The 12569-nt window shown below is 40.1% G+C and overlaps 1 protein-coding gene across 1 annotated transcript in view; it reads right to left on the bottom strand.

The window, feature by feature from the left end:
* The window catches only part of NAXD (NAD(P)HX dehydratase), a 78932-nt gene extending 71130 nt beyond the window's left edge, over positions 1-7802 (bottom strand). The window contains exon 1 of the mRNA XM_031056138.1: positions 7795-7802. Coding sequence (XP_030911998.1) covers positions 7795-7802 — 8 coding nt within the window. The remainder of the gene's footprint in view (positions 1-7794) is intronic.
* Between the last annotated feature and the right edge of the window lie 4767 nt (positions 7803-12569).

Below are 12569 nucleotides of genomic sequence, written 5' to 3'. Positions count from 1 at the left end.
AGGCGCCCGTGCCGCCACCTGCCGGCCCCGGGCAGAGCCCGGCATCTCCCGGACCTTCCTCCTGCCCCCGTTTGTGCTCTTCACAAATTATCTTGCAGTATTTCCAGCTTTCCAAACTCCTACGGGACCGGGAGTAGCATTCCCATGACATCCAGTATGTTTTATCCGACTTTGTAAGGTAAACATTAATATCACTTAACAGGAGACTTTGGGGAAAAATACAGCTGAGAGAAATGGCAACCGCTTCTTTTTCTTTGCAAGAGCTTGTTTCAGAAGTAATCCCTCCAGTTTTTGGCTGTGCTAATAGTGTTGTGGCAATATCCTGTATACATGCCTGCAGTCTAGATTTTCCTACTTGTCCAGATAAGGGCACTAGCCTGAGATTGCACCTGCTCCCTCCTGTCTGAGCATCAAGTTTTCTTTTACATAGAAAAAGTGAACAGCAAAAGGACAGGAATGGTGCTTCAGCTATAAAATCTGGACACAAATTTTTAAGCATCCAGACTTGACAACAGAGAGATGCCCTCATGCCCCATAATGAAGTCACATTCTGAACATCCTATTGTAATTGGAGTGTTTCATATTTCCAGGCACAACAACACAAATCTGCAAAATGCCCACATAATGTAGTATGAGACTAAGCACTAAATTAAATTGTTGTTTTTTCAAGGATATTTTCCAAAAGTATATCTATCTTCTAAAGGATATCCCCCTGCTTCAAGTTCTTTAACTTATCCATTCCCAGAACAGACAAAGCAGAAACTCAGGGAATCTTAACCAGATTTAACTGAAGGGGTAATGCAACAGATGAACTTTACTGTTAATAAATGAGAAATCATTCACCCTTGAGACATCTAGACCTGACGGGGCCTCCTACAGGAGGCCTTAAAAAACACCTCCTTTCATCGACTGTATAGAATATGCCCAAACCATTCAGTCTGGGAACTGAGAAAGAAGTGTCTCTCACAGGCTGAACTCAACAGGCTGCTTTTAGGACGAGGTACACCATGTATCCATAGCTCAGTTCAGATCATAAAATTATTTAGGTTGAAAAAGATCTCTAAGACCATTGAGCTCACTTGTTAACCCAGCACTGCGAAGTCCATCACTAAGCCTGGTCTTTTAAATACCTCCAGGGATGGTGACTCAACTACTTCCCTAGGCAGCCTGTTCCACTGCCTGACAACACTCAAGGCAAAGAAATTTTTCTTAGTATCCAATCTAAACCTCCCTGGCACAACTTGAGATATTTTTCCCTCATCCTGCCATTTATTTGGGAGACTGACTTTCACCTGGCTACAACCTCCTTTCAGGTAGTTGTAGAGTGATAATGTCTCCCCTGAGCCTCCTTTTCTGCAGGCTGAACAACCCCAGCTCCCTCAGCCACTCCTCACATGACTTACTCTGTAGACCCTTCAAGGCTCCATTGCCTTTCTCTGGATACACTCCAGCACTCCAATGCCTCAATGTTTTCTGCAAAAAGGGAACTGTAAAGAAAGCTAGAATGCAATTCTGCTAATACAGATAAATATGTCAAAACTAGAGGCTGGGTTAGCCTCTGAGTGATCCTGGTGCACAGTTACTTTTCTGCATTTGTTATCATGTTACATTAATGCAATTAATATGCACAAAGAGTAGATATTGATCAACTGCTCTCAGAAGAAGCTAATTTTTTTTTCTGCCATCAGCAACTGAGTTTGTCAAGGTCATCAATCATCTCATTCTTCAGCAATGGCTGATTTCAGAACGCGACTAAACCAGCCTCCATCTATTGGTTAATAGTTAACAATTTCAAGTGTCTGATAAATTCTGGGCCAGATCTGAAAACACATGAGGGCTCAGAGTTAATATTTAGCTTAGCAGGGTAAAAATATAAACAGCTTATTTCTGTAGCCTCTTGTGATTTGTTTTCATTTTCTATATGAAACAAATGGGGCACAAGCAGCCACCTGTCTTGCCAAAGAGACAATAAAAGAGCAGATCAGAAAAGTCTCTCAGAAATAGAAGACCAGACAGGAGGAAGCTACAAGGACCAGAATAATAATTTACCACCACTAATCAGATAGTTTAAGACCAAACATCTACCCTCACCTAAGCTTTGATCAAGTTATGTAGATTCTGCAATAAGTTTTCCAGTCAAAAATCTCTAACCACTATCTCTATATTTCTTTGCTCAAATCCAGTATAGATTATACTTCTGAAATCCACATTATTTTTTTATTTTCCTTTCAACCACCTACATCATGACAATATAAGTTTTATGATCCTGCCAGCTGAGAAGCAAGAGAGTAAAATATTAAAAAAAATATTATCAAAAAATTGAAAAATAAAACCTTGAACAGTAGTTAGACTCCATGTGGGTCTAGTAGCTTTATACCAGAGGATTTGGCAGGCCAGAATCTAGGAGACCTTTCTACAGGCCCTTTCTACAGCCACCTCCTGACTCCCTCAAATTCTCAGTGCCCCACAGAAGGGACAAACATGTTGTCATTATATCACAAGATTTCTATTGTCTTTATATCACAAGGGTTCTATGTTGCTAGAGTTTCATACCTCCTTGATGTTTCTTATAAGCAGCTCCTCCAGCACTGACTCTTCCTTGTCCTCACAGCAGCCAACTGACTCCAGCTCCCACCAATCCACTCTTTTATAACACTCTTCTTATTGGCTACAGGTGTGGCCTGTTAAAATCAGGCCTGTTCCTAATCTTTAGTAATTGGTTCAGCTGCAACTCTTTAGGGGATAAGATTACATTCTATACCACCTTCATTTACCCATACTGTATCCCCCTACCCAAACGAGCTGTCATTTTTATCTCCTGAAATGCCACACCTGTTAAATTTATGCACTAAGACAAGCTGGCCCAAGTTTCAGTTTATGGTTATATGTAACATCAGCAGTTTAGGGGCTGTGCCATAAAACCATTCCATTCACAGAGGTGAGGAGGGTTCAAGTGGGAAACAAAGCAAGTATACAAGAGCTCTTTCCAGGTAAATGCTGCTCAGAATAGCAGCTTTGAGACTTTCTGATTTTCATTAGTCTAATCTCCTTTTTTTTTTTTTAACTTTGACCTTCATAAGGCAAGAAGTTCTGCAATGCACTAATCATGCAAGGCACTCAAATGATGCACTGAGAAGAAACAATTGTTTCCTTCCATTTTAAACCTGCTACCACAAGACTGGAATGGCTTCTCTCACTGCTGGTAATTTCCTGCTAGTTTTTCATCCTTTGTATTGACAATTTGAGGACAGAGACAATGAGGAAAATGTTTTATCTGGAAAACAAACTCCACTTCCACTTCTTGAATTGCCTAAATTCTTCACTTTTAAAAAGTCCTTCAGTTTCAAGTTCTTGCAGCTCTTGTGCCTTCATGCAAAGGTTTGTTACAGATCTTTTCTCCTTCATGATCTCAAAATGTCCTTGCAATGAGTATAAGCACACTGTGAACTTGTGTGCCTTATGCATCAAAACACAGGCTGTGACCTGAAGCTCACTGAAGTGGATGGATTTTTAGCTACTCAAAGTAAAAAGAAGAATACAGCTAACAAGTGTTCATTGCAATTTCTCCATCTGTGCTCAATTATTTCTTTTTGTTAGTATCCATGATCAGTGTGTCCAGAAGTTAGTTAATTTATAACCCTACTCAAAAACTCCTAACAGAATTTAAATTCAAGTCCATCCTTCTTCACGGAAGAATTTTAGCATAGGTTTCATTTAGGTGTGCTTTTAACTGTTAATGGTATTCCTAAGAGCCAAGAAAATACTTCAGCACCCACTGAATATGCCATGGGATTAAGTCCATACTTGCCATTTCACTGAGCATGCAATTTTTTTTTTCAAGACTCACTGATGTCTTACAATCAGACAGTATTGTATTCAGTATTCCTCTTTCTTTTTATTTTACCCTCTTCCATTCTTGTTTTCCATGCATATATTCTATAATGAAGGTTTGAACCAATATTTTGTAGTCTTTCTCTTCTCCTTTGGACATACACCCTTCTGTTTCACCTTTTAATTTCAAGCACTTTTTCCATTCAGTGTCATTTGTCTATATTAAATTAATTTTCACCTTTCTCCTTTTTCGGATTTATGAATAGCAGTGTTGCCATGTTATTTTATAGTAATCCCATCCAAGCTTTAGAGAATTACAAGCTTCCTTATTTCACTTAAATAGGAACAAGCTTACTCCAATAATAATAATATCTTATGTTAACATCTCCAGTATGTTCTAAAGGTTTTCTTTACTCTGTTATTTTTACTCCTTAAATAGACTAGCTTTGACAAAGTAGGTGTTTGAAGTAAATTAAATTATATAATATTATGTCTGAAATGAGTTTTACCCAGCACTTTTGTTTAAATTAGGGATTTACATTAAATATCAGCTAACATTAATAATTTCTCCAATGTCCTCTATCTCACAGAAGCTGTTTTCTCAGTGTCTTAAAAGGATATATATTATTCAAATTCACTGAAGAAAAGTCTCATAATAGAAACTTTTTCCTTGAGTATTTTCCTTCTTCTTTCATCCTTTAGGGTTCCAAATTTTCCCTCTTGATTAAGTTTCTTGCCCTGAAGGAGAGTTAGGATATTTTATATATATATATATATATATATATATAAAATATATAATATATGTAGTAAGGTTATTGTCAAAGCTCTGGAGCCAATCAGTGATGTATGAGGCCAAATACAGAACTGATTTGCTTCCATAAGCAATTCAAGCAATGTTTTAGGGACGTTGGCTTAAGTGAAAATGAGCACAGATTGTGGTGCTGCATTTCTGCAATACTCTGAAGATGGAAACATCATGACAATAATAATTAATACTGATAACAAGGCCAAAGAAAGCCAATCCACAATTATATTTACCTCCCACTTGGCATTTCAAATGGAAAAAAGCAAGCAAGCAGACTTCTAAATATTTTCAGAGCTGAAGCACTTTCAGGAGCTACTAAATCAATTATTTCAGCAACTTGCTTTTGTAAAGGGAAAAAACCTCAGCAACAGATTTCATTTCTAGGTGACTTCCCAGGCCCCAAGAAAGACAGCAGCATCTACAGCCTGGAAAGATGTTGAAACAGCAGCATGCAATTCCTAGCAACTCGTAAGTGCCAAAAAATATACTGCTTCAGCAAACATCACAAATTTTCACATAACAAAACTACACAGAGAATAACTATTATAGCAGGAAAAAAATGTTAAAGTTTCAGCTGCCAGCACTAGACACTGTTTGTCAGAGGCAATTTAAAGTATTTTTACTCTTGAATTTACAGCAGAATTTTCTCTACATAATTAGATTGGAGAATATTTTTTTGAGATGACTGAAGGTCAGATTGCATCGTACTTATTTATACCTTGGCTATGAATAGTTCCACTGATCTCAGTAAGATTTCTGGAGGAGTATCCAAGGTGAGTAATGATTAAAACCTTGGTTATTAAAAAAGAAAGAGTAGAAGCAAACCAGAACAGTTTCCTATGATCAATCAACAGCAATATTTTGAATGGTGACATTGGAAATGCACTCAAAAGAATAAAACAGAAATTAATTCTCAGAAACACTGTGATGTAAAGTGATGTGGTGGGAACTGGTGCACTTCATTTTAATCAGAAAAAGTAAGAAATTCTGATTGCACCATCTTTATGTAAACTCTCTACAGGATATTATGGTATGGCAATGTTTCAAATGTAATGAGGTTGCCCTCATGCTGTGTTTGAAACTATTTTAGTAAAACTTAGCATTTTTAGTAGGTTTTTAATGCCTAGATATAATGTCTGAAACAGCAGAAATCCAACTAACTAGCTAGCAACTAAAATCTGAAATATTCTGGGGTGTTTTGTCTCTTTATACAATTTAGAAAGCAGCCAGGAAGCCCTCTTTCATATTCTAGGAAGAAAAGATTTTCTGTTACAGAAGCAACTAAGAAAGTCATCATAGCTTCCTTTTTTTCCTAGTTCTAAACTAGGACTAGCAGAGAACTGGAACATTTTATGCAGTAAGTTTCTAATTTGAATGCTATAAACTTGACAAGAATTTCCAGTATTACTCTCCAAAAACATGCTAGTATAAATTATATTTTTATATTCTAAATTCCACTTTGATCATCCTTTTTTCTTCTAATCTCAAAGTCACATCTTCACACATGTAGGTAAATCATTACTATCTTTATGCTTCTAATTGCATTAATATTTCCTTTCTAAATAGGTTCTCTTATCCCTGAATAGCTGGGGCATCCAAGGGCCAGATGAAACAGGAGCCCATGAAGGGGTGCAATACTTATAGGAGAAACCATTGTGAAAATTTTCATTTCAGAGGGATCAGTTTACACTTTGAAGGTCACAGCATTGTCTTTCTGTAAGGGAATAAAAAGAGGGTAGTTGTTTATTCCTGCCAAATGCAATCAATTTTTTTGAACTTTAACATGCGCCAGGAGGAGAAATCCCACTTCTCTCTACAACTGCCAGTATGGGTGGGGAGGAGCTCAAAGAGGAAGGAGGAGGAGATTGCAATGGCTTGTCCAGCCAAGAGGTGAAACGAAAGTGTAGTAACAGGGCTAGAGGCAGGACAAAGTGTAACTCCTGACTGGATGTGTGTCACGGTTTAGGAATGGGTCCCCAGTTTAGTGTTCCCAATGAAACACTCCAAACCACATGCCCCACTCCCTTTCCCTGCAGGGAGATCTAGGAGAATTGGAGGCTCAAAAGGTGAAGATCATGGGTTCAGACAAGAAAAATTACTGGAAACAGCAATGAAATATAAAAGTGAAGAGTAACAGCAGCAATATTAATAACAATGTGTCTAAGAGGTGAACAATTCACATGTGAGGGCTCACCACATGGAAACACCTGAGAGCACCCCACCACGTGGCCATGCTTTGAGAGCAGGAAGGAACTCCTTTCCCTGTCCCCAGAAAATGATGTGAGGTGGTATAGAATTATCTCCAGGCCCTAGCCATGATCCCTTCTGGCTACTGCAAAAATTAACCCTGCCCTGTCTGGAACCAGGGCAATGGGATTTTGCCCTGAGGCAAATTTGTCTGTGAGGCTCTTCAATGGCCTTTTCTTCATGACCAGAAACCATGATGGCATGCTTGGCACCATGTGAATTTATTCATAGGGAATAGCTATGGCTACAGCCTAGAGAAATGACTGAAGGTATAATATGCAAAAGATACTTGATATGCATGCATGCCATTAGGAATGAGGTGGTCCAACTAAAACTGTTCTGTATATGTTGCTTTTTTAACAGTTCATACAATGCCAGTATTGAACTTGCAAATAAAAATTAAATTCTTTCAACTGTTGCAAATGTGTTGTGGAAATAATTTCACATTTAAAGGTCACAAGTTGCATTTTTTTTGACTCCTATATCATTATTAGTCAATAGGACCACACTTTCTGATTCTGCCAAATCTGCACTCACATTCCCATTGTGGGCTGCTGCAGTGCATAGGATGTCTCCTAGATACATGGGTCTGCTTATTATGGAGAAGAATCTTAATGAGTTTATAAAAACTAAAGCAAATTCTGTCTTACTACTGGCTAACTTATTCCATCTCCTTCATGATGCCAGGAAGAATAAAATTCTAATGTATTTTTTATAGGCCATAATTCTGTAACTTCTTGTAAGCTTATGTGTACCTTTGTACACGTCCACACACAGTGCCCTATTAAACTTCAGGAACATAACAGTAGGACAGCCTTGGATTCCTGTGTGCTGGTGAAATCAGACTATACCTTAAAATACTGCAGTTAAAAAAAAGCAATCTATGCAAAACTCACATTTAGTGCACTTACCAGATCATCTTGGATTGTGATCACTTTGAAACACAATGCTTACTTTTTGATTGAATTTCCAGTCCTATGTTTCTGTGTCATTTATTGAGTTTTCATCTGCATCTCTAGCACCTGTGCATCAGGGAAGAGTTTATTTTTGCTCACTCAGTGGCTGAGTATATCTATAGCTCAGGTTGCTTCATGGTTTCCATCTAAGACCTGATGTTCAACTGCCTGTTGAACACAAGCAAATTCTAATCATCCAGGTCAGGCTTTTTTGTGACAACAGTGTCTTGAGCTGGTTGGTTTACCATCTCACTGTCAGTGTGGAGTGATTCAGACACCGACCAGGCAGAAGTTATACAGTGAAATACTTTTCCAATCCTGGTGAAAGAAAACAATCCTACAACTCAGGTGCTCCAAAACCTGCAAGGTTTGATGATGAGGCAGAGCAGGGACACTTCCCAAGGGAAAGTAAAGGTCTGTGAGCAGCCAGCACCGCTTAGCTGAAGACCCAGGGGACTGAAGCTCAGTGCCTCCAACCATGGGCTGCCTCATCAGCCTCGTCTGTGCCGACCACAAAATCAGCAGAAAATTACCCACAATCACTGCTGAGCTGGTTTCTCATCAGCTTATCAAACTCAGTTGTCATAGGGAATAGTCAAGCCAAAGCCAGTGCCAGCCTAAGAAAAATGCCAGGAAAAGGAGAGGGAGAAATGTGTGGAACTGCAACCCTAGAGAAGGGAAGAACAGCTTTTGATAAGCAGTACAGGCAATTTCCCTTGATTAGGGTATCTAGGTTGTGGACTAACCTGTGGGGTGGAGAGGAAGAACCTAGTATATGTCAGGATAAATACGTAGGCAGAGCAGTGGCAACGTGAAGAATAGCTTTTTCAGGCTACACAGCTACTCATCACATTGCCACTGCTCTGTGGCAATATTCCAGGCTCCCTAGACTGAAAGAAAGCACCTTGAGAGTGAGCTCTGGTTACTGCTGTCTGGAAGATGATGAGGGCAAATATTTCTGTTTCATGAACATGCATACTCATTAAACAGAGTAAACTCATTGCTCATTAGAAGAAAGAAGTGATCAAGGAAGGCAATAAGCAGAAACAAAACCAGAAATTGCTGTGGTTCACCAAATGGTACCTGTTTGTAGCTTCTGCAGTGACCTCATGCTTCATGAAGAGGCACAACAAAGGAATGGTGTGCCAGCACGTATTAAGGACAAGCAATAAGCCTCCCTTATTGTCCTTCTCTTTGGTTTGTAAAGCCTTGTCTAGGATTTGTAAAGCCTTGTCTAGGATTCAGTAAGTAACTGAGATAGAGATGGCTCTAACTTATGGATTCTTCCGTGTTTTAAAAGTAGGATGAGATTGTACCACCTTTATCATTACAAACAGTCCCATTGAGGTCACCTGTGGTACCTCCAGAAAGCACACATCAGGTCATGGAGATTCAACATCTCACAGAGATGGGACAGAGACACTGACAGAGGACCAAAAGGAGGCAGGTTGAGATGCTGAACACCAAGTCCACAGCACACCTGTGACATGTTGGGGGCAGCAGTTAGTAGCTGACGTGACACATCCTTTCAACCACTTGCTCAATTTGTCTCCAAAATAAGATCAGCTCAGCAAAAAACAACCTTGTTCTGTGACAAACATTTCACCTCATGTGAACTTACAAAATATTGTTAGCCTGAAGACCAAATGAGGACCATAGGCAGGACAATATATATGTATAGGGAAGGCTGGCAAGGAAAAAAATAAACAGGCTCTAATTTTCTCCTGCAATACTAAGCAGCTCTCATACTGCGGGAGACTAAAAAGGTTGAGTTACCCTGACGTCAGTACAGTCATTATTGGCTCAGGTTTTTGGCTTGTGTACAAGGCTAACATTCTTACTCTTGGGAAGGTCTTACTCTAGCACAGAAGTGGGTAAGAAACTTTATTGTGTTGTCCCTCTTTGTATCTTAATCCAAGTGTCTGAATTTCAGAACATCCAGAGACCAACCATGGTGAGTACATTGTCACACTGTCAGGAAGGCTAATGGACAACCTCACTGTAATTAAAGGTGTCCTCAGATGCTCTAAAATGAAAAACACCAGACAAAGTATGTAGTCCACATACTTGCACTATCTAGAGAGTAAAGTATTCTGTATTCCTTCCTATTAAGCAATTTGACATTCTTCATGCCCATACTGACTACTGTGGAGACGTCTTGCTACAGACGACTCAGTGATTTGGGGAAATTATCTTGCAACAGGCCAATACATCTGAGTGCTAGAGAGCAAATTACAGGCTCTTAATGTTTTCCCAAATATTTTCACATATGCTCTGTTATTATTTATATTGCATTACAGACTATCGTGAGCCATTTGACTTTAACCAGAGGTGACTTAAATTGCATGCTGCAGTTCGGAGTGCATTCATCCAAGGCAGCGTCGGCAGTAATAACACGCTGTGCTCTGCCCAGTGAGCATGCTTTCCTGAGGTCAGGGGGAGCTCAGGCTGCTCAGGACTTCACAAACTTGACTCTTTTAGGGCTCACCTCAGGGGCCCTTTGACATACCTTGACCCTGCTCAGATCACCACTGTCCTAAATTCTCCCAAGGATCTGAAACAACACACGGCCCCCTCCAATCCTGTTGCACCTGATTATTAGAGACAGATTGCTGTGAAACAGATGGCCATTTAAGTAAGCAGTGAATGGGAGATCAATACTAGTGGGATAATACACATCCCTTGCTGAGTGAGAGTTAGTTGTGGCACCAGGTCCAAACCAGTACTGGACCAGATGAATTTGGTGCCTTGTTGAGCTAGGCTATGTTTAACATACAAAAGTGATACATTGCCATCAGTGACATTTGGCTGGTGACACTTTCAGGAGAGTCCCCTGTCTGTCTGACTGCTGCTAGCTGGAAATACACCCACTCAAATATGTGGGGATATAGGTATGTGTTCCCAGAAACTGTGGAAAACATCTGTGAAGGGAATGAACTTCTCTTATTACAGAGCATGTTATTAACAGAGCCTAAAATCACAGGTCCATTTTCACCCTATTATTCAGACTGTTTTCTGTCCTAAGTTTATTATTATTCAGACTGTTTTCTGTCCCTATTATTCAGACTGTTTTCTGTCCTAACTTCTCTGCTTACTTTTAGAAACTATTGATACTCGTTTTGAATACCAGAAAGACCTACATTTCTATAGTACTTGAAAACAATTAAAATACAGTAGAATTTGGGTAAAAATCAGAAAGAATTGTTTTAAGTGCTTTAACTGCTAGGATTTGGTAGCAGAAGCATTGTTGTAAATCAATAACTGTGTTTAAGCTTTTAGGTATTTTGTTATTCAGTGGACAGTTCATAAGGCAAGAGTACATAGATCCAGGAATCTTTTACAGGTGCAGATCCTTATGGTCTAAACTCTTTGATACAAGATTCTTCTTTTCTCTTTCTGAAATGGCATCTGCCACTTCAAAAGGGTGAAACATATTGCACATGGGAATTTGCAAGCAGTATCCATACAAAGAGAATTTTGTTATTTTTACACTTTCATACCAAGAACCCAGAAGAAACCTACTTGCTTAGCAGTATGTCAGAGAAGCACTTTGATCCAATGAGTGTATTTTTCCCAACTCTGGGAGTGAGATAGGGATCCAGGCAGAAAATGGGAATCTGATGCAAAGGCTGCATATGCCACATAAAAATAGTGCCACACAATTACCCAAGTGCAACAATTCCCCCCTCCCTTAATTAGTATTGCACACAGCTCTGACATACCATATTAATATCTTGTTGTCACTTGTAAGACCTTTTTTACCTAACCATTTAACATCCCCTCTCTTTGGGTATCTCCAGTACTTTAATATCTGGAGCATATCTTATTCTGAACTGAAATTACATATCACTGGCTACAGCTGCAAGATTACAAATCTGGTCAGTAAAAGCAGAATAAGCAAAAGTAAGTAGGGGAGGCTTAAAAAACCCAGACTGTCACACAGCTAATCCTTTTTAGCAGGTAGGTGAAAATCAAAGCATCTCATAAATATGAAGCCTAGACCGGCTAAAGAAATTCTAGCAGTTTCAACATGAGACATGCAAGAATGAGGATGCATGTCCACTTATTAAGAGAAGTGCTTCTATTTGACCACTTTTCTGTGGGGAGGGAGAGAAAATTAGTAAATGGTAGGTTGTCTTAAGAATATTGTAACAATTGCTTCCTCCCCCCAGTTGGTCTGCACATTATCCCTTTATTTGACCCAAATTTGTAGCAAGTTTATATTTTGTTAACATTTTTTTCCAGATTTGTTTGGCATAAAGAGGACTGATGCAAAAAGGATAGGCTAGATCTCTGTATCTCTGTAATGGAATTAATCTGAATTACAGCAGCTGGGCAACGGACTGTGAAATTGGGTAGACCTGCCCTCGGAAAATAATCGCTGACACCTCCCTCTCACCAGGGCAAAGGTGTTTGCCTGGCAGCCGTCACAGCTCTGTGAGAGATCTTAGTTTCGGAGCAACTCTCTGCCCCTCCATGTACACCCCAGGAGGCGAGCGGGATGAGCGGGCTTCGCCCTGTGCTCCAGGAGGGCTGCGGAGCTGGTGTCTGTGCCATCTCCAGCTGGAAGGACCCGAGCATCCCGGGACGCAGCGACATCCCCCGAAGGGTCAGCGAGGCCGAGCTCGGCCCCGACACCCCCGACAGAACCGCTCAGCGGACAGCCTGCCCCGGGGCAAGGACAGCGCACCCGGCTGCTCCGGGCAGGGCAGGGGCGGACGGGCCGCGGA

Source organism: Geospiza fortis, unplaced genomic scaffold (assembly GCF_000277835.1).
Source record: "Geospiza fortis unplaced genomic scaffold, GeoFor_1.0 scaffold192, whole genome shotgun sequence".
Taxonomy (NCBI): Eukaryota; Metazoa; Chordata; class Aves; order Passeriformes; family Thraupidae; genus Geospiza; species Geospiza fortis.
Note: the sequence above shows the minus strand (reverse complement) of the source record. Positions and strands in the feature narration are given on the sequence as shown.